General features: G+C 44.2%; 1 protein-coding gene across 7 annotated transcripts in view; it reads left to right on the top strand.

Moving 5' to 3' along the window:
- Positions 1 to 22,500, top strand: part of LOC143032304 (uncharacterized) — a 751,965-nt gene that overhangs the window by 521,892 nt on the left and 207,573 nt on the right. For all 7 annotated transcript variants that reach the window (XM_076196813.1, XM_076196808.1, XM_076196807.1 and 4 more), the window contains one exon: positions 15,927 to 16,152. In XM_076196813.1, the coding sequence (XP_076052928.1) occupies positions 15,927 to 16,152 (226 nt within the window). The remainder of the gene's footprint in view (positions 1 to 15,926; positions 16,153 to 22,500) is intronic.

Below are 22,500 nucleotides of genomic sequence, written 5' to 3' on the forward strand. Positions count from 1 at the left end.
GGGAAGAAGAAAGAGAGAAAAAAGAAGGAAGAAGAGAAGAGGAAGGAGGGAGAGAGAGATGGAAGGATCTGAGTATAAAGTTAACTTGGGATCTTTGTGACAAGAAACAACGAAGAAGAAGAGAACGAGGTCCCCTAAAAGGGTAACAAGAATGAGATGATGATGACGACAACGACGATGATGAAAAGAGAGGGGGGGGAGAGAGAGTGAGAGAGGGGGGGGGGAAGAGAGAGGGAGAGAAATGGGAAGGTAATGGGGAGAAGAGGTGTGAAAGTGTTAAAGTCGAAAATAATGGTCAAGAATTTGACGAACACGAAGGAGGGAAGAAGATTGAGAAGGGGGATGAAGAGGAGGGGAAGGAGGCACGCCAAGAGGTGATTGTTTTAAAGATGATGGTGATGATATCAGTGATGGTGGTGAGAAAATAACCGTCAATAACAGAAAGAAGCGGAGGAGGTAGAAGTAAATACAACAAAAAGGAATAAAAAGTACAATAGAGAAATAAAAACAGGAAAACTTGAAAGTTGAGGAAACACTAACGGTGGTATTCTTAAAAAATATATTTCCTTATATAAATCTTATACAAATCCTTGGAAGGAAAAGACTTATATATGGAAATAATTTTTCAGGGGGAATTTTAAGAATTTATAAAGAATACCACCGTAAGAACCTTACGGTGGTATTCTTGAAAAAAAAGGAAAAAAAATCCTTATATACATCTTTCCCTTCCAAGGATTTATACAAGATTTATATAAGGAAAGAATTTTTTTAAGAATACCACTACGAGAACTCGCCCCCCCCCCAAAAAATATATATATATATATATATATCAATAGTTATAATATTTTGAAGAAGAAGAAGAGAAAAGGAGAAGAGAGGGAAAGACCTCCGGACTCTGGTTTTATGGTAGACTTTAGAAGAAAATGCTGTTGTCAGTAATTTCGATTAGATTGCCTCGCTTTTCAATTCTTAAGAGTGACGTATCAAATCTGATTGGAATGACATTAAAGTTCCTCGTCTCTTTGACATGTTGACTCACAAAAGCTATTTTATCTACATTACGAGACTTTTTTTCCTTCTTCGTTTTCCATGTCTACAATTTTTTATATACCCATCCGCGTGTATCTTTATGTATCTATAGATGCTTTGGATATCATAAACGCGAAGACAAGTAAAACATATATTTCCATAGATGTGATGACAAATACAAATGTTTGTATATATCATGCGAATATGTAGTGTATGTGTACGTGTGTGTGTGTGTGTGTGTGTGTGTGTGTGTGTGTGTGTGTGTGTGTGTGTGTGTGTGTGTGTGTGTGTGTGTGTGTGTGTGTATGTGTGTATGTGTTTATCTGTATACACATGCGTATGCATATACAGTACTTACGCGAAGACTTGCGTAGAAAAGTTTTTTGTGGTGGGGGTGGGGGAGTGTATTAAAAATTTCCGTCAGTCATCCTTATCCCCCCTCCCCCCCAAAAAAAAAATAGATACAAAATTTTCACCATCGCATAGGTGCATTTATTACAATCACCTAACCTGACATGACCTTACTTGACCCGAGTTGACCTAACCTGACCCAAAGATGATGATTCCCCTCACCCCAACGTGACCCTTCATTTGCTTTCTATAACATTATTTACACCCTAATTAGCAATTCCTTCAGGCTAATTAGTGCCCCTACCTCCGTATTTTTTCATCAACCTCACCAAGCCGGAGGAGCACCGGAAAGATTTTGCTCTGATTAACACTCGAGGAACGGCCCTCCTCTTGAAAGAGATCAACTGCTGCCATGACCTTTTCACCCGGCAGAAGCCCCCTTTGCAGGTTTTCTACTGTCTAAAATCAAAGGATTTTAGCCTCACATGCAGAGCTGGGCGCGTCCTTAGGTGCGTTCCTCGGTGTCCTGAGCAAAGTCATACCAGTCAGGACACAGAGGAACGCACCGAGGAACGCGACCAGCTCTGCTCATATGAGATGATCTCAAGTTGCGCTGGTAGCGTAATAGGAAACGTTCTGATCTCGCATTCGCTTAGTTGTGGGTTCGAATCCCGCACTCCTCTCAAATTCCCTGCAGCGACAACAGTCTTCAAGGGCAAAGATGACGACTTCGCCCGCAATTACTCAGCGCCTCCTGGCGTAGGCTCCTCACCAAAGCCCTTAGCCCCCTTTATTTCCGCTAAGCTATTCCGTTCATATCTATAAGGATCGTAAACATACGTTATCACCACCAACAAAATCATTTCAACCACTACCAATAGTTATCACCAACACCAGCATCAAAAGCACCAAAATCAGCACCACCACCACCATCACCACTATTAGCTCCACCATCACCATCATCACCCACCGCCATCACAATTACCACCACCATCACCGTTATCATGACCTCACCAAATGCATCATTCTTGCGCCACCATTTAGGGCCGTTCCGTGTACAACCCCCTCGACCCCCCGTGGCCGTTTCATTTGTCCAAAGCTGCCTATAACTCCTCCCTCCTCTGTGGCACCTTCCCGTGTTCCCTTGAGCAAGTTCCTCGCTCCCCCGCTGTTCCTCGCTTGTTATGTGTTCCCCGTGAGGTGATCCATGGCCCTCTGTTTCCAGGAGTGCCAGCGAGGGCCACAGCATCGTCACCAGCGTGGGGCCTTGGCACCCTGCTGCCTTGCGAAGAAATAGATTGCTTCCTTAATGTATTCTAGTCTCGGCGTTGTTATAGGTGTGCGTGAACGCGCTTCCGCACCTCTTGTATCCGTAGATGTAATCGTAGATGTATGGGTGTAATTTCCCATACAGTCTACTTATATCCACGTGATGTGAAATGCTTGTGCAGTGAGGAGATTGGTTTTGGTCTCCGTTTTCTCTGTCAAGTGTTACTATTCCCATACTCAGGGTGGACGTGGGGCACACAACTAAAGAAATAAATAGACGTGAATATGTGCATATATCTGTAAATATACATGCATATGTATATACGTATATGTATTTGTATATGTATGCATTTGTGTATATATATGTATATGGACATGCGTGTATATGTATATGTATATGTATATGTATATGTGTAAGTAAACGAGGCAATTCGGAAGGAGGTAAGAGGGGAGAAGCAAATTGGGGAAACCGGGAAAGGAAGGAAGAAAGGAAGGAAGGAAGGAAGGAGGCAGGACTGAGCTCGTATATCCGTCCCTCCAGGAGGCGCTCGGTCTCTCACACGGGGAGGCAGGACGCCTCCTACCTCCTCACTCAAGAAACATCACCGATATTCCTCCACACTGCCAAAGGTCCCCCAGCTCTTCCTTACTCCTCCCATATCCTTTCCCGAACTCAGAGTCCCCTTTCCATTTCCTCCTCTCCCACCTCCTTCGCCTCCCTTCCATCTCGTCCTCCTCCTCCTCCCTCCTTCGCCTCCTCTTCCCTCTTCTGGTTCTCTTCCTCTGCTCTTGCTCGCTCCATTGGGTGCCTTTGGGTCTCGACGTCGCTGCCATCCTAATCGTCCCCGTAAGAGGCGGAGACGTCATAGTAAGAAACAGAAGTCGTAGAACCGGAAGGACCTCAGAGCAAGAAGCCAGAGACTTCTTGGTAGGGGGACTGAAGTTATTGTAGTATGACACAGCCGCTGTTGCTGCTGCTGTTGCTGTTGTTGTTGTTGTTGATGTTGTTGTTGTTCTGTGGTGGTGGTGTTGTATAGCCCGGGCTAAAGTAACCAGTCCTCCACCCCAGATATATCGTGGTCGTGTCTACAGCATATGCTTATAGAACATAGACGTAATTCTAGGAACTTGACGCCATAGTACGTGGCTGGCGTCAAAACAGAACTAGGATGTCATAACAAGACGGTGACGTCATAAAATGATAATGACTTTATTGGGTTGTTTCTGATGTCATAGAACTATGACGTCATTATTCCCGAACAATGACGTCACGAGGAGATTCTTAAAATTCTTTCACTACTCTTGCAACAACAAATAGTGCCAAATACGAAATATTCTTCGGTTGGTGTAAAGTATTGTGACTTCGTCACCATCATTATTTCCACCACACATAACATCACCACACCCGCAACTTTCTATCACCACCACAATCTCCAACATTCATCTTTCACCGTCACCACACCGCAACCACCATCGGTACGACCACGGGCATCATCTACCACCAACAACCACCACCACAAACATAATTTATCAACACCACCACCACTACTACCACCACCACAACCACCACCACAGCACCCGCCACCTTCTCAGTATTTCTCCATTACTTGCGGCCATTACACCGAGGCATCCCAGTCCAAATCTTTTCCTAACGACCTAACTGGTCCCCCTCCCCCTCCCTTCCGCCACCACCCTTCCCCTCGTCCCTTCCTTCTTCCCTCCCTCCCTCCCTCCCACTCTGTCCCCTCCCAACTCGACCACCAATTCTTCCATCTTCACACTCTTACTCCCTTACTCCACCTCTCCATCTTTCTCCCTCTCTACTCCTCTTCCTTCCTCTCTCCTTCCCCCCTCCCCTCTCATTCTTAACGCATCTCTCTTTCTTTCCCTCTTTCACCCTCCTTCTCTTTCTACCTCCCCACCTCTCCCCCCTTCCTCTCTCCCTCTCTACTCCTCTTCCTTCCTCCCTCCCTCCCTCCCTCCCCCCTCTCTCCCCCTCTCTTTCTCAACTCATCTCTCTCTCCTTCCCTCTCTCACCCTCCCTCTCTTCCTACCTCCCTACCTCCCTCTTCCATATTTCTTCTTCTGACTATAATTATCGTCATCATTATCATATTATATTAATTTCTTCTTCATTTATTTAATTTCGGGTTTTCCAGCTTTTCCATCATGATCGTCTGCGTCGGCATCTTCTTCATCATCATCATCATCATCATCATCATCATCATCCTCATCATCACCATCATCACCATCAGCATCTTTATCATCATCATTATCAACATTATCATCATCATAACATCATCATCATCATCATCATCATCATCATCATCATCATCATCGTCGTCGTCGTCATCGTCGTCACCATCATCATCATCAACATCATCATTCTTAATTTCATTTCATTCTTTGTTTTTATGATGAAAAAGTGGTTTACCACACTTGGTTGTTCTTTCTCCTCCCCCTCTCTCACTCTCTCTCACTCCCTCTCTCTCTCTCTCTCTCTCTCTCTCTCTCTCTCTCTCTCTCTCTCTCTCTCTCTCTCTCTCTCTCTCTCTCTCTCTCTCTCGTTTTTCTTCCTTTTTATTTGGAGTTGTGTTGCAGTAATTGGAGGCACTAATATCTAATCTGTAAGACCCTTCTCCTTTCTCTCGCCTCCCACAAGCCTCAACCCTCGATCAGCTTCTTAATTATACGTTTCATTTCATTTCATCCATTCTTCTTCTTCTTCTTCTTCTCCTTCTTCTCCTCCTCCTCCTTCTCCTCATTCGTCTCGGCCCAACTTCTCATCGTCTGCCATTGTCGGTAATCTTATAACTATTTTTTTTTTTTTTTTTTTTTTATTCGCTATTCGATGAGCCTTTTTTTTTTTTTTTTTATTAATTTTGGAAATTTAATCATCTTTTTCTTTCTCTTTTCTTCCTTATTCCTTCCTTCCTATCTTCTTCCTTTCTTTTCTTTTTTTCATTAATTTCACCAAATTTATTCTACTTTCCTTTCCTTTTCCTTTCTTCCTTCTTTCCTACCAACTTTCGTTCTTCCCTTGCTTTTTCAATTTTCCCTTTATTTTTTGTCCATTTTTGTCCCTCCTATTTTCTCTCGCTTCTGTTCTTCGTTTTCTCCCTTCTCCATTCTCTCTATCCACTGCTTGTTGACCTTTCCCCCTCTTTTCTCTCTTTTCCATTTTTCGTTATCTTCCTTCTCTCTTCTCTCTATCCACCGTTTATTGAGCTCTTTCTCCTCCTTTCTCTCTCTTCCACTTTTCTTTTTCTCCCTTCTCTCTTCTCTCTATCCACCGCTTGTTGATCTCTTTCTCCTCTTTTCTCTCTCTTCCACTTTTCTTTTTCTCCTTTCTCTCTTCTCTCTATTCACCGCTTGTTGACCTCTTTCTCTTCTTTCCTCTCTTCCACTTTTCGTATTTTTCCTTGCCATTCTGTCTACATTTCTTAATTTGGTTTTGTGCTAAATTTGGCCTTTTCCCTTAATTCAATCTTCGCGTCTTTTTTCCCACGTTTCTGCACTAATTCCTTACTCATTTACAACCAAGACCACCAACCGAAATATATTGATAATTAGATAAATAAATAAATGAATAAACTAATAAGTAAAGGAATAACTAAATAAATAAATAGATAAATAAATAAATAAACAAACAAGCAAAATAGATAAATAAACGAATAAGTAAATAAAAATGAACGAATAATTGATTAAATAAACAAATAAATAAATAAATAGATAATTAAATAGATGAATAAATAAAGAAATAAGTCTATAAATAGATAAATGAATGTATAAATAAGTAGGTCAATAAATAGGTAAATAAATAGACAAATAGATAAGTCGACATAACAAATTATAAAACAAAAAGTACGAAACAAAATAAATGAATAAATAAAAAAAATAAAAAAATTATGGTTTTGTTTTTGGAGCTAAAAGATTGGGGGGGGGGGGCGTTCGCTGATTCCCTCCATCTCCCATTCAATCTCTATTTTCAGTGATCTATTCCTATCATGCCCTTCCTGATCCCAGACCTCTTTCCTATTCCTCTTCAATTCTTACTCCCTCTTCATTTGTTTTCATTTGCTCTTCTCTTTTCTCTCTTCCTCTCTTCCTCCAACATTCAGTTATCTCATTCTCAGTCATCATTCCCGTCCCATGTTTATCATCTTTTCCTCCTCCTCCTCCTCCTCCTCCTCCTCCTCCTCCCCCTCCTCTTCCCCCTCCTCCTCCTCCTCCTCCTCTTCCTCCTCCTCCTCCTTTATCTTCATCCTTATCCACCTCACCCATCTACACACTCTCCCTCGTATTTCCTCATCCTTCTCTCCCATAAACCTTTTCCTCATTTTCTCTTAATTTCATTTATTTTTTGTATTATCTCCTCCCTCATTCGGAGCGTATTTGCTTATCTGATCTCTTATTTTCTCTTGATTTGCATATTTCACGCTCGCTCTCTCTCTCATTCTCTCTCTCTCTCTCTCTCTCTCTCTCTCTCTCTCTCTCTCTCTCTCTCTCTCTCTCTCTCTCTCTCTCTCTCTCTCTGTCTTTCTCTCATTTATCTATCATTCATTTCCTTCCATAATTTATTTTATTGTTCCTCCTATGTCCTCATTTTCCTCTTCCTCCTCCTCTTGTCTTATTTGCTCTTTCCACTGTCTTCTCTTTATCCTTCTCAATTTCTTTTTTATGTTTCCTTCTTCGATACATTCCTTCTTCTCTTCCTCCTCTCCCTTTGTCTTCTCCTTCTCCTCCTTCTTCTCTTTCCTCTCCTCCCCCTTTTTCTTTTCCTTTACTTCCTTCTCCTCCCCTCTCTTCTCCACTTCCTTTTCCTTCCCTTCCTTCCCGTCCTTCTCCTTTACCCTTTCTTCCCCTTTCCTCGTCTTCCTTTTCCTTTTCTTCCCCTCTTTCTACTCGTCCCTCTTCCCTTCTCTTCCCTTTTCCCACATTACCCGAGCCCTTCCCTCCCTCTTCCATTCACCACCACCCGACCCCTCCTCCTTCCTTTCTTCTCCTCCTCCTCCTCCTCCTCCTCCTCCCCTTCCTCCTCCACCCCATCGGATTCATCTCAAAATGGCCTAAGTTGGAGCCAAGGAGATGGCGAGAGAGTGCTGGAAAAATGCCGGGGGGAGGGGGGGGGGAGAGGAGGAGGGATGGAGTGGGGGAGGTGGGAGGCAACGGGACATTTCTTTTTGGAAATCAACCAATATTTTTCTTTTTTCTTCGGTCGCAAATACAACACTCGGACAGTTCCCCCTCTCCTCCCTCCCACTATCTCTCTCTCTCTCTGTCTCTCTCTCTCTCTCTCTCTCTCTCTCTCTCTCTCTCTCTCTCTCTCCCTCTCTTTCTCTCTCCACCTATCTGTATGTCACCAGATATTCCCTTTGACTTTAGTCTGTTTCGTTCTGTTTCTCTTCATTCCGATCTAGTTTAGTTGAACTCTGTTTTTTCTTTTCCTGATATTTTCTTATTTCTTTGTTCGATTTCTTTTTTTTTTTTGGGGGGGGCGAGGAACTACGAGTCTCTTTGGACTGACTTATTCTTAGGGTCCTTTCTCATGAGCAAAGATTCTGAAAGTCTCACGAGCTCGTCATACTAACCACTACCAACTTTTTTGTTCTCTGAGAACTGTATGATAACAATGACAATAAATGTAATAGAAAAACTTAAGTTCTACGATTTTTTTCTTATGACATCTATAAGAAAATTGTATCAGAGGCATAATTATTATAAGAAAAGTTTGAGTTAATCTGCTACTGATATCGTATCTGCTGAACGCTCTGCTTAAACACCTTCTGAAGCAGACGTTGTATCTGCTCTTTGGTCTGCTGAAGTGCCTGCTATGACTAACACTACTGCTGTTTAGTTCTGATGAAAGTGATGTTTTCAATATGTCTACCCTTGTTGTCTTACTTATGACAATACTATTACTACTATCACTGTCCTAGTAATTCTATCACTACTATTACTAATGCTACTACTACTACTACTACTACATCTACTACTACTACTACTACTACTACTACTACTACTACTACTACTACTACTACTACTACTACTACTACTACTACAACTATCACTGTCCCTGATATCAATGGTGTTATATAATCCATTTCTACTATCACTTTTGCCACGAATGCTTCTGGTATAGGCAAAGGCAGACCTATTGAAATAAGAGCAAGCTCTCTAGCTCCCTACCCGCCTCTCCCTAACTTCCTCTCTTCCTCTCTCTCTGATCCTCCCTCCCGCCCTCCCTCCCGCCGGCGAAAGTAGAAAAAGGGGCCTCTGGAAGAAAGAGATCAGCAGCGGGAGCGCTGCTAAGGAGGAAGAAGGACATCCATTTCGATGCTGACTGGGGCCCACATTCCAGTCCCTAGCCCGGCGGAAAATAGATTGCCACATTACAGGGAAAAGGCGGTACCCGTATATCTAAACTTTTGTCATTTGCCTTTCGCTCAGACGGGAGGAAGAGGAGGAAGAGGAGGAGGAGGAAGAGGACGGGGGCGGGCGGCCCGGGAGGGGGACCAGCGAAGGGGGAGTTAGGTAGGAAGGGTAGGGTGGAGAGGCCAACGTAGGGGGAGACGGAGCTAGGGGGAGTTTGAGGGGACGTGGGTGGAATGGGAAGGGGGGAGGGGGAGGGGGTAAGGGGGGATTGTGTGGGTGTTAGGGATCATCTGTCGTCTTGGTCTTAATATGTTGTGAAGGTTTGTGCATATGTGTGTATTCATACATATGTCTTCGGCGGCCGCGTGTACACACACATACACACACACACACACACACACACACACACACACACACACACACACACACACACACACACACACACACACACACACACACACACACACACACACACACACACACACACACACACACACACAAACACACACACACACACGCACACACACGTGTGAGTATTTGTGTATGTATGTGTGTTTTCGTGCATATATTTTACATACGTGACTTGCCTTACGAACTAGTCGTGGCGCAAGTCAGACTCTCGCCCTCGACGGCTTCCCCCCGTTCTTGAATCCTGCCATTCACGAACTTCTCCGTAGCTCTTCCGTTCCCCTTGACCCACTCGAGGTCCTTCGTCGGGAACTGATCGAACAGTCATTACCCGACATCCCCAGCCCTCACGTCATACTCCGGGATCCCTTCGTCTTCTGCAGGAGATTTAGTCACGAAGTTGTGTCACAGTGAGTGTGTACTTTTTTCAACATGAGGAGACATCACGGTTTTACCGGACTGAACAAACCGAAACTACAGTGGAATCTTTCTCAGGAGCCTTGAGGCTCAGGTCTGGCGGTTAGGTTCGAACTCGAGACCCAGCGTGTTCAACTTCCTACCATAACCCACTCCACTTCGTCCACCGATTGCTTGCCACCTCGGTCAGTATCCCCCACGAGTGACAGTGACCCTATCTCCATCCTCCCCTTCATTATCTCCACGACAGGAGCCTTCTCCGCGTCCGTCCCTTCTGTGGGTCTTCTTCCTCCCTCTTGCGTGTCTCCTGCCTGTCACCCTTACCGTCTATTCCCGGTGACGTCTCCCGCCGTAACGACGCCCGTCTCGAAATGTCTCTTCGAGCGAAGGCCGACCTCCGATAGTGTCTCTGGAGGGATGGGACCTTCTGCGGCGGGTCTGGTCTTTGGGTTGGAGGCCGTCGGACGCAACCTTCTCCTGACAGGGGGCTTCCACCCCCCACCCAGCTATCCTGCCAAAGGGCGCATCTCTTTGTTTTTACTTGACTCTACTCTGTAATTCTCCATGTATAATACATACATACACACCCACACTCACACCCATACCCACACCCATACCCACCCACCCACACCCACACACACACACACACACACACCCACACACACACACACAGACACACACACACACATACACACATATATATATATATATATATATATACATACATTATATATATATATACATATATATATATACATATATATATATATATGCACGTGTGTGTGTGTGTGTGTGTGTGTGTGTGTGTGTGTGTGTGTGTGTGTGTGTGTGTGTGTGTGTGTGTGTGTGTGTGTGTGTGTGCATATGTATGTGTATGTTGCATATATCGGGAAATCTGTCCGCCATAAGTGCCTTTTCTTTAATTGACAGACGCCTTCCTGTCAGTCAAACCTTTCATTCGCCTTTTTCTCTATCACACACCTATCCATCTCTTCAATTCACCCAAGAGGGAGACCGAGGGGGCGAGACCTCACCCTTTCCCCCAGCCTCTCCCTGAGGCCGTCATAAGGCGACATCATTATTTTTCCGTGCAATTAATACAAAGACATATCACCTATCCAGCGCCAACTGAAGCAATTATCTTTTCCGTAATTATCGTCCGCCAAGATATTCGAGGGGCCGTGGCAGAGGTATCTTTCGCGGGAGGGTCTCGGAAAGAGGCACATCGGCGGGTTCAATTTAGCTGCCTCAGACTCGTCAAGAAGAGGCAGCAACGATGGGTGGAAGTTGATGAAGCGTCTTACTACAGCCGGTTGAGCTAGAGGAGGAAAGAATGGTAGAATTTAATCACCGATAGTCCTTTGAACTTGTGTTTTCTTGAGTTAGACGGATCTTATACTATCCCTACAGTTAAAAAAGAAAATACTATTCATTATGAGATCGATTTAGATATTAATTAGTAAACATTTTGGTCTAATTTGGACTTTCTTCATCTGTATTTTTTTCTATTTGTGTGTGATATAATATTTATTTGACAACGTACGGACAGTGGCAACGCTGAAATATTTGATAAAAAAAGTCTTATGACTTCGACAACGATATTGAAGAAGAATACATTTTTAACATTAACTTTTGAACACACAACTTCTCCTTCAAAGATTTCATTCTAGCCAACGCCAGACTTCCATTCAGTTTTGACAACATGTCCACAATCTTAAAGAAATTAAATCATACCTTAACGAAAAACAAATTGACAGTTCAGTGACAACTACAAGGGAACTACTTCAATCGAACATATCCTAACCTTTCAACCTCCCCCGACCATGTCCCTACCCCGTATACCTCCATCCCACTACCCCGCCCTCAATCCCGGCTCTCAGCCCCCGCGCTTAACCCCCGCCCTCAGCCCGCCCTCAACCCCACTGCTTCCCAATGGAGGCAATGACTTTCTTGGTCCGGACCTCCACCAGATCCTCCTAAATGAGATGGAGTAATGACATGCGTGGGGGTCGCTCGCCCCTCCTTCGATTCCGTTAAAGTGTACCAATATTCACCCTTTTTTCTTCAACCATCCCCTTCTCTGCACACATGCACATATTCACACACGCGCTTGTGCGCGCGAACATACACACACGCGTGTGTATGCACACACATATTCACATATACTTATATATATATATATAATATATATATATCATATACATCCATATATATATAAATAGATACACTTTAGTACTCTCTTCTCTCTGCTCTGTATCTACTGAAGAGGACTGCAGTTTGCAATCGAAATATATAGACTCCCTGCCTCCAGTCTTCTTTCCTCTAACTGTGGTTTTCACGGGATCGACAAATGTGGTATTACATTTATCATAAGTATACACATACACATATATATGCATGTACACACACACACACACACATATTATACATATATATGTATATATATATATATATATGTATATATATACATATATAAATTCTGCATTAGCTTGTCCTTCAGAGAACGTTACGATTAAGTCTTCTGTAATGACATAAGCAATATCGTCCTCTGTTGCATTTGGCTCAGTTTAACACTGGGCGGAGTTGCGGGAGTTAAGAAAGAAAGTAAAGAAGAAAAAAAAATTAAGTGTGGCCGAAAGGTTTAAAAAAAAAAAAAAAAAAAAGGCGGGACACGATAAACACATCCCATTAACTAAGAAAAATTGTTACCGAGGAAGAGGGAGAGAGTGACTCCAGAGACATAACCCCCCCAATCCCCCACCACTCCTCTCCCCCCTCCTCTCCCATCCCTTCCCTCCTCACTCTTTTTCCGAAGACCTCACCACCTAGAGGGGAGAAGTAGTAGCCATGGGAAGGTAGGAGGGCCAGAGGGTGGGGGGGAGGGAGGGGAGTTTCTTGAGGTCTTCTTGACGCCGTGTTCTCTTCAAGAAGTCGAGACCACAAGTGAGTCTTGTTTAACCACCGCATATACGGAGAATCGATATCATTTCTGCGAGGTTGCATCAGCGGGGTGGGGGGGGGAGACTTCGGCTGTCTTTCCTCCCCCTCCCCCCACCTTCCCCCCACCCTCTCCCCCTACAGTCCGCATTCATGCGTTTCTGTCTGATTATCTCCTGGGGTCATTGAGAACACGTCATAAAGATGTACATGTGCTTGAAGGGGAAGGTAGAACAAGAAGAAGAAGAAGAAGAAACGTGTCTGACTACGAGTTTTATTCCTGACTAGTTGGCTTCTTCAGTCAGGAGTAAAACTCGGAACTACAACTGTATTTTCTGTTGCCCACAACGACTTATCACAGTGTCTCAACTCATGTGCTTGTATTCACTCGTATCTATATGTAATAACACACACACACACACACACACACACACACACACACACACACACACACACACATATATATATATATATATATATATATATATATATATATATATATATATATATATATACATACATACATACATACACATACAAATCCAATATCCCCGTAAACATATAAATTAGATAACTTACGACATCGACGCAAGATTGTCCATACAGATAGAAGCGCTAGTAAACAAAAGTCCATAACAATAGCTATTCACAGACGAATAAATCGTCTGACGTCAGGCCAAAAAAAGTATGAAAAAATTCCTTATAATTCTTATTGACGGAGCAATACGAATATATCCGTTTCCATGAGCCTTTGACCATGGTGACTACCTTATGCCGAGAGTTATGTTATCTTATTCAAGAAAAAAAAGGAATAAAAATCACCTGTCGGCTGCCAGAAGGAAGCCGTGATGTTCTTCTTTATGGGGCGGGAAGGAAGGAAGGTTAAGCTACAACTGCTCTTGCTGTATACAGCTGCTGCTGCTGCTGCAACGGTTCTCTGTTGGCATCGATGATGTCCATGAATGATGTTGGTTGTCGTTGGGATTTCAGCAACATGACTGGCCTGCCAACCCTTACATGACTGGCCTGCCAACCCTTACCCTTTCCTGCTTGACAACACACACACACACACACACACACACACACACACACACACACACACACACACACACACACACACACACACACACACACACACACACACACACACACACACACAAACACACACACACACACACACACACAAACACACACACACACACACACACACACACACACACACACACATATACACACACGCACACACAGTCATTAATTCTTCTACGTTGCTCAGCCAATACTATAGCCATCACTATCAGCATCTCTACCACCAATACCACCACTATACCACCACTAATACCACCATTACCACTACTAATACTACCACTACCACCACCACCACCCTTCCGCTGTTGCACTTCCAGCATTTTGATCTCCACATCCCCCCACTTTCCTTTTTTTATAATCGGATTTTGTAACTATCTTGGCTTTAATGTACCACTGCAGACATTAAAAAAAAATGACCCAGAACTATGCATGTATGTTCTTCGTTGATGTTTTATTAATACAATAGTGCTTCCAAAAATACACACGTATTAATATGGAGTTACTGTATATAGAAATGTATTCAATACTCAATAATGGAAAATATATTTGTATAGTTTTCGCCCTGGGTCAAGTGCAAGTGTCCGCAATGGCTCGTCCAGCGACACCAATTCCTCCGTTTGTGTTCGTGTTATTGTGTTGCCATCAGTGTGCCCTGCTCGCTAAACCAAAGCTCACCAGCACCCATGTGTATATTAAAAAAGATAAATAAAATCTCTCTCTCTCTCTCTCTCTCTCTCTCTCTCTCTCTCTGTGTGTGTCTCTCTCTGTCTGCCTCTGTCTCTGCCTCTCTCTCTCTGTCTGCCTCTGTCTCTACCTCTCTCTCTCTGTCTGTCTCTCTGTCTGTCTCTGTCTGTTTGCCTCTGTCTGTTTCTGTCTTTCTGTCTGTCTGTCTGTCTGTCCATGTCTCTCTATCTTTCTCTCTCTCTGTCTGTCTGTCTATCTATCTCTCTTTGTCTGCCTCTCTCTCTCTCTGTCTCTCTCTCTCTCTCTCTCTCTCTCTCTCTCTCTCTCTCTCTCTCTCTCTCTCTCTCTCTCTCTCTCTCTCTCTCTCTCTCTCTCTCTCTCTCTCTCTCTCTCTCTCTCTTTTGACTTGCATGTATGTCCTACAGTAGTGGGTGTCGTGTCCCCTGAAGCCGCCGCGGAACCCTGGTCTAGGTCTTCCGCCCGCCGACCTCCGCCTTGGGGAAAAGAGGAAGGCAGGGAGAAAGCTTCCCTAGCCTCCTCTTGTCCTCTTGGCGACCGGGACGGCGAAGAAGAGCCTTAGATACCGAAATAACTATTTGCCTTCACAAACAAAGTTTTCCATTAGTCATAGATGAACCATGTTTAATATATATTTTTCCCTCAGCTTGGCTTCAGCCAATGTCAACTTAAATATTTACCTGCATATAGACGCACATGTATAGATATACAGATATTTATGCTTATGTTAAATAATTTATGCTTATATATGTATAGTTATAATACGTATAACTATAATGATATATATCTTTTGATAGATTCTTTTATTGAATTCATTTGTAATGTACATCTTAACCCTACCATTTCCTACCTTACCTATACGTCCTGTGTGTGTGTGTGTGTGTGTGTGTGTGTGTGTGTGTGTGTGTGTGTGTGTGTGTGTGTGTGTGTGTGTGTGTGTGTGTGTGTGTGTGTGTGTGTGTGTGTGTGTGTGTGTGTGTGTGTGTGTGTGTGTGTGTGTGTGTGTGTGTGTCCGCTCTTCTTATATACTTAACAGTGTCCCCCTATGAAGGAGATCAACAAACAAACCATCTTTCCTGGGTGTCTACATAACCCGAGATCAAAAAAGGAGGAGAAAGGAACTAGATTCCTGGCCCTGTTGGAGATAAACTCATATACATATGCTCATACGTATACATATCCACATACAATGCATATATATATATATTCATACACATATACATATACATATACATACACAAACACATGTACATATACATTTACCCTACTCTGCCCTCCCCCCTCATCCAGAACGATTTGCCTTTGACCATGTGTTCTTCCAGGACTAAACCGTGTTATTCCATTCCTTCCAGATCTTCATGCACAAGTCTGCAATGCAGATGCACCGGCCCGATGCCCATCACCGGAACGAGGTGAAACCCCACCAGTGTCAGCAGTGCCTAAAGGCCTTCTCGTCCAACCACCAACTCGTGCAGCACATCCGAGTCCACACGGGTGAAAAACCTTACAAATGCTCTTACTGCGATCGTCGCTTTAAACAGCTCTCGCACGTCCAGCAACACACTCGGCTTCACACTGGTGAGTACCCCCCCGAGACTTCTCTTTCTCTTCTAGTTCCCTAAGAAGGTTCCCGGGCTTCCGCAAGGTCGAGTTCGGTGACCTGCGCGAAGAATGGTTTTAGGTTCTTAGGGGAAGTCCCGCTCTTGGAGCTCGCCCCCGGCTGCTCCCTCTTCTCGGAGGAGCTGTGGGTACTTGAGCAGGGACCTTCCGAAAGAAGGGGGTTCTTCCAGTTAGGCTTATTCTTCGTAATTAGGTCGTTCCCTTAGAGATCCAATAATGAAAGTTTCGAGTCCAAGAGGAAAAGACGACCCTTGGACATGGCGACAGGCTCTTTTCAGTCTAACACAAGATAGTTCTCTTCAACTGAAGGGTCGAGTTTGAATTCGTACATCTCTTAGTCAATGGAGACCTCCTTCAGACTAGTGTCAAAACCCTTAGTTGAACTAAGACTTCTAGTGTTAACTAGAACAGAGTGATATAAAGAATGCCATGTTCCACGGATCGGGACAAATGCAGTTCTATAAATACGAGCTTAAAATATTCCGAGATAACTTCCTACAATATCTATGCACGAGACACTTTAAGGTTTAAGAAGCAAAGGAAATGAAACTTCGAGGGCGCGCCTTCAGGGTGACATGAGCCATCAAGGGGTTCGTCCTCAAAGTTTTTAAAGTAGATTTTTCATACAAAGAGGAAAGATACATCATAGCAAGAAACCACAAAATCAAGAACTCTCAGTAGTTAGAGGAGAGCTGTAGCACTTCGTAGAGAACAAAAGACTCGAACTCGACTCCTTCGGAGGTGGAGAGAAAGGAGGTCAAGATAATGCTCACAGATGAAAGTGTCCGCGGAGGAGAGTCTGAGGCTCCTTTGGTCGGGGTTTTAAGACTCCTTCAAGTCTTCGGCAATTAAGGACCTCCATAGTAGCACGTGCCGTGACTACTGGTCGTGGGAGCCAGAACGCTCTGGCGTGGAATACCAAACAAGCGTCCAGACGTAATATTTATCGCAAAACACAATTACGACGATTCTAAGTGTTTTCTATATACACAGGCGCTGACATAGGGGCCCTGGGCCTTTGGTGATTGCAGGGGTGAGGGGAATAAAAGGAAGGCGAGAGGAAGAGGGAGAAAAAGAGAGAATAATGAAAGGGATACCGATTGGCCGAGAGCAAGCGAGAGAGAGAGAAAGAGAGAAAGAGAAAGAAAAAGAAAGAGAATCAGACAAGGAAGGGAAAAAAAGAATATGGAAGGCAACTAGACAAAAGGCGCAAAATGAGAGGAAGGCAGAAATAGAGAGAGAAATATAGATAGAGACAGAGGGGGAGGGGAAGAGAGAAACAGATAAAAAGAGAGAGGGGGAAAAAGAGAAAGTAAGGGAGGAGGCAGAAAGTGTAGAAAAGATATAGAGAAAAGGAGACAGAGAGAAGGAAGGAGAGGTAAGAGAGGGAGAGGGAGAGGGAGAGTGAGAGGGGGAGGGAGAGGGGAAGGGGGGAAGGGGAGGACAGCGTGCGGTAAACAGTCGAAATCAATGAGGAGTAAGGTGCCCATGCCTTCTCGCTGTATCACCATTAAAGTACTAATTAAGACTACAGAACCCGACCAGAATTCTCCAAAAGGCCACAGTAGGGAAAGGTGAGACAGAGTCCGTAAAGGCCAAACCAGAAGCACTTTGAAGGGCCGTCGAGGGGCCATGGAGGAGGAGAAAGAGGAGGAGGAGTGTGGAAGAGGAGGAGAAAAGTACAAAAGCGGAGGAGGGAAGAGGGGGGAAGGATGTGGGAAGAGGCCGAAAGACAATGAAGGAAAAGGAGGAAGTGGGGGAAGAGGAGTGTGGAAGATGCGAGGGTGGGATGTGGGGAAGGGGAGTGAGGACGGAGACGACTAAAAAAAATAAAAAATAATAGAGAAGCAGATGGAGAGTAGGGAGAAGAGAAGAGGAATAGAATGAAAAAGAAAGAAGAGGAGGAGGGGGAGAGGTAGGAGGAGGGGGAGAGGTAGGAGGAGGGGGAGGGGTAGGAGGAGGAGGAGGAGGAAGAGAAGGAGGAGGAGGAAGAGAAGGAGGAGGAGGAAGAGAAGGAGGAAGAGGAGAAGGAGGAGGAGGGGGAGAGCTGGAACGCCTACTCTTGATGACTTCCGATGCCACAGTCGATCCCAGGCCTCGCCCTGATATTTCACCCCTCGTTACGCCTCCACCTCTTCCTTCTCCTCTTCCTCCTCCTTCTTCTTCTCCTCCTCCTCCCCTCCTCCTCCTCCTCCTCCTCCTCTTATTCCTTCCCCTTCCTTCTCCTTATCCACTCCTACTTTTCCTCCTCCTCTCTTCTTCCTCCACTCCTACTTTTCCTCCTCCTATCCTCTTCCTCTTACTCTGTTCTTTCCCTTATTCTTTCTCCTCATTTTCCTCGCCTTCATTTCCTCTTCCTCCTCCTCCTTTTCCCCCTCATCCATTTCCTCCTCTTCCTCCTCCTCCTCCTACTCTTACTACTCCTCCTCCTCCTCCTAGCCATTACCATCAACATTACTTTCTCCTTGCTCCTCTTTCTTTGGTCATTCTTTGGTCATGAATTCCCCCCTCTCCTTTGCCTTCCAAGCTCCTCTCCTCCCCTTCCTCTTTATCCTCTTCCTCCATCTCTTCCTTTCCCTCGTCCTCTTTTGACAGAAACTTGTCCTCATTATCTTATTTTTCCTCTTTTTCCTCTTCATCGTCTTTCTCTTCTACTTCTTCATCCTCTACTTCCTTTGAACTTCATCCCTCTCCTTCACTTCTTCTTCTTCCTCCTCCTCCTCCTCCTCCTTCTCCTCTTCTACCACCTCCCCTCTTCCTCCTCCACCTTCTCCTTCTCCTCTCCCATCACCTTCTCCTCTTCCTCCTCCGCCTCTTCCTCCTCCTCCTCCTCCTCCTCCTCCTCTTCCACCTCCTCTTCCTCCTCCTCCTCAACATCATTCCCTCCTCCCCCCAGCATGCCCTGCCATTAGCGAGGCCCGGTTCTAATACAAATAAGCACAACCCGGGTATGGCTGGCTCTCTTAGTCCTCCTCAGCGTGACGCGATGTGACGCGGCGTGATGCAGTGACGACACGATTCCTATTTTTGCGTCTTTGGTGCGTTCATTTACGTAGCTGGGATACGTACGTACGTACGTACGTGTGTGTGTGTGTGTGTGTGTGTGTGTGTGTGTGTGTGTGTGTGTGTGTGTGTGTGTGTGTGTGTGTGTGTGTGTGTGTGTGTGTGTGTGTGTGTGTGTGTGTGTGTGTGTGTGTGTGTGTGTGTGTGCGTGCGTGCGTACACGAAATGTGTATACTAATGTGTGTGTGTGTGTGTGTGTGTGTGTGTGTGTGTGTGTGTGTGTGTGTGTGTGTGTGTGTGTGTGTGTGTGTGTGTGTGTGTGTGTGTATGTGTGAGCGCGCGTGTGTGTGTGCGCGCATACGAAACGTGTATACCAAAGTGTGTGTGCGTGCGTATACGAAAGATATTTTAGGGTAAACTCCATTTACCTACGTTGCTTCTGCTTGAAATACCACACTCTTGAAGCCAAGCGACGTGGCGTGACGCGACGTGACGCAGCGTGACGCAGCGTAACGCGTGGTTTCAGACCCTAGCGAGAGGGATTAACAAGGACGAGGAGAAGGATTTGGTGCCGGAGACGACGAAGAAAAGAAGAGCGAAGAATGTCGATCAAGAGCGAGAACGTTTGGGCTTCGTAGATGAAGATGAAGAAGAGGAGACGAAGAAAGAAAGAAAGAAAGAGAGAGAGAGAGAGAGAGAGAGAGAGAGAGAGAGAGAGAGAGAGAGAGAGAGAGAGAGAGAGAGAGAGAGAGAGAGAGAGAGAGAGAGAGAGAGAGAGAGAGAAGGGCTGTATCCAATGTAGCAAGTGCCACCGTCTCATTTGCAACCCTTGCAACCCAAGAAGGCTTCTGGGAGGGTCTGGGGAGAGAAGGCCCGGGTGATCTGTTTCTGGGCCCAGGAAAGGTTCTTGGGGAGGGTTGGCGATTCCTTGAGGGGGATGTTGGAGATGGTAAGTTTTGATGGAGATAGGACGAATAAGGGATATTGTGCGAGTGATAGTGGAGATGACAACGAGGATGTTGGTGAAGAGGGAGTGGTGGAGGTAGAAGAGAAATAGTGATTTAGTGAAATGGTGATGATGATAACATGGTGGTGATAGTGATGACGACGACGATGACGATGACGATGATGATGATGATGATGATGACGATGATGATGATGATGATGATGACGACGATAATGATGAAGATGATGATGATGATGAAGAGGAGGAAGAGGAGTAATACGGAGAGGAAGAGGAAGAGGAGTAATACGGAGAGGAAGAGGAAGAGGAGGACGAGGAGGAGTATAATGTTGTTGCAGAGGGTGCTCGTAATGCTAAAGTTGGCAGTGGGGAAGTATTTAAGGTCTAAGGGCTTAGTTGTCATTCTTCCCGCAGCCACAGCCACCACTTACAGCTCCCCCAGCCCCCCCTAGCCCCCTAGCCGCCATCTTAGCAGGGGGCTTTCCACCCTGTAACAACGACTCCTCTTTTAGATCGGGTGCTTCTCGTGCACTCAAGAGTCTCTCAGCATTATCGTTGTCATTACCACAAGTAATTTTTTTATAATAGTAGTAGTAGTAGTAGTAGTAGTAGTAGTAGTAGTAGTAGTAGTAGTAGTAGTAGTAGTAGTAGTAGTAGTAGTAGTAGTAGTAGTAGTAGTAGTAGAATTAGTAGTAGTTGTAGTTACAATAGTTGTGGAAGTAGTCTTACAATAGTAACAATAATAGTAAGATTAGTAGTAGTAGTAGTAGTAGTAGTAGTAGTAGTAGTAGTAGTAGTAGTAGTAGTTGTTGTCGTAGTAGGAATAGTTGTAAAGTAGTTGCAGCAGTACTAGAAGTAGTAGTAGATGTGTTGGTCGTAGTTACAATAGTAATGGAAGTAGTATTACAGTAGTATTAAGAGTAGAAGGAGCAGTAGTGGTATAGAAGTAGTAGTAGTAGTAGTAGTAGTAGTAGTAGTAGTAGTAGTAGTAGTAGTAGTAGTAGTAGTAGTAGTAGTAGTAGTCGCAGTTACAATAGTAATGGAAGTATTACAGTAGTATTAATAGTAGAAGGAACAGTTGTGGTATAGTAGTAGTAGTAGTAGTAGTAGTAGTAGTAGTAGTAGTAGTAGTAGTAGTAGTAGTAGTAGTAGTAGTAGTAGTAGTAGTAGTAGTAGTAGTAGTAGTTGTAATAGCGGTAGTAGTAATAGTAGTAGTACACGGAACCTTAGGCAACATCTGTGTTTATATACTTAGATTCTGATACAAGTAATCTCATAACTGGAGTATCTAGAAAGAGTATTTAGAAAAAGACACATACATATATCAATTCTTGCAATTTAGGCAACTTTATTGAGCCTAGGGAAAATACCTGGTCTACAGGTTAGAAAAATAGTATCTCGACCAGCCACGCAGGTTGGGAGAGCCGAGAAAAGACAACAATCCAGTAGCAGTTTAGTGTCACGGATGAGGTGTAGACTTTCGTTCTCGCCTCGAACATCGGCTCTTCTTTCCCCCTGAGAGGCCCCAGGTCACCTTCCCCAGAAACAACAAACACAAGAGACCTTGACTTTGAGCAGACCGTGTTTGACAGCCGGAATAACGAAAGAAAATATTAGACGAAAGATAATGAAGAAAATAAAATAGAAAAAAAAAGAGAGAAAAAGAATGTTTGATGACCGCAGTTACTGGCAGCTTGGGGCCAATGAACTCTTTTCATCACACAGTTTCACAAAGATGGAGGTCGTGTTGAAGTAGTGGTAGTAATAGTAGTAGTGGTAGCTGTAGTAAGTTTAGTAATAAAACGCAAGTATTAGTATCACCGTCACCACTACTGTCATTATACTGTTATCCCATGCGATGCAAGCGTCACACCTATTCGTCTGAATGCTGTGCTTGAAGCATGATTATCATCATTTGTTGTCTGTTGCGACTTACCCCTTGGTAATGTTTCTATCGCTATGATTAAAGGCAGGTACGCTGTTGCATTCTGGGGATGGTAATAGGGTAGATCTGCTGTGCAAGAGGATTCAAACTGACATTTCCGACAGTCGCCGGACATAGTTCACGGACATTTATGATTTTCTTAAAGATCTAAAAAAAAAAAAAAAAATGAAAATTTATCACAGGAATAGAAAAACTCATGCCTGTTATGGTTTATATTAAGCATCAGTTCAAAAAATATTCTAACAATATAGTAATGTCTCCATAAATGATTTATTGGCAACCAGAAAATATACTTTGGAAATTCAGGTAATGAGAAATATAGATTATCTTCCTCCTGAGTGACGAGTCTCAAAGTTCCTGTAAGTGTAGAGTATCTCCGGTTAAGAACCACTGC

The sequence above is a fragment of the Oratosquilla oratoria genome, chromosome 13, assembly GCF_046742065.1.
Source record: "Oratosquilla oratoria isolate Oo_2021 chromosome 13, ASM4674206v1, whole genome shotgun sequence".
In the NCBI taxonomy this organism is placed as follows: Eukaryota; Metazoa; Arthropoda; class Malacostraca; order Stomatopoda; family Squillidae; genus Oratosquilla; species Oratosquilla oratoria.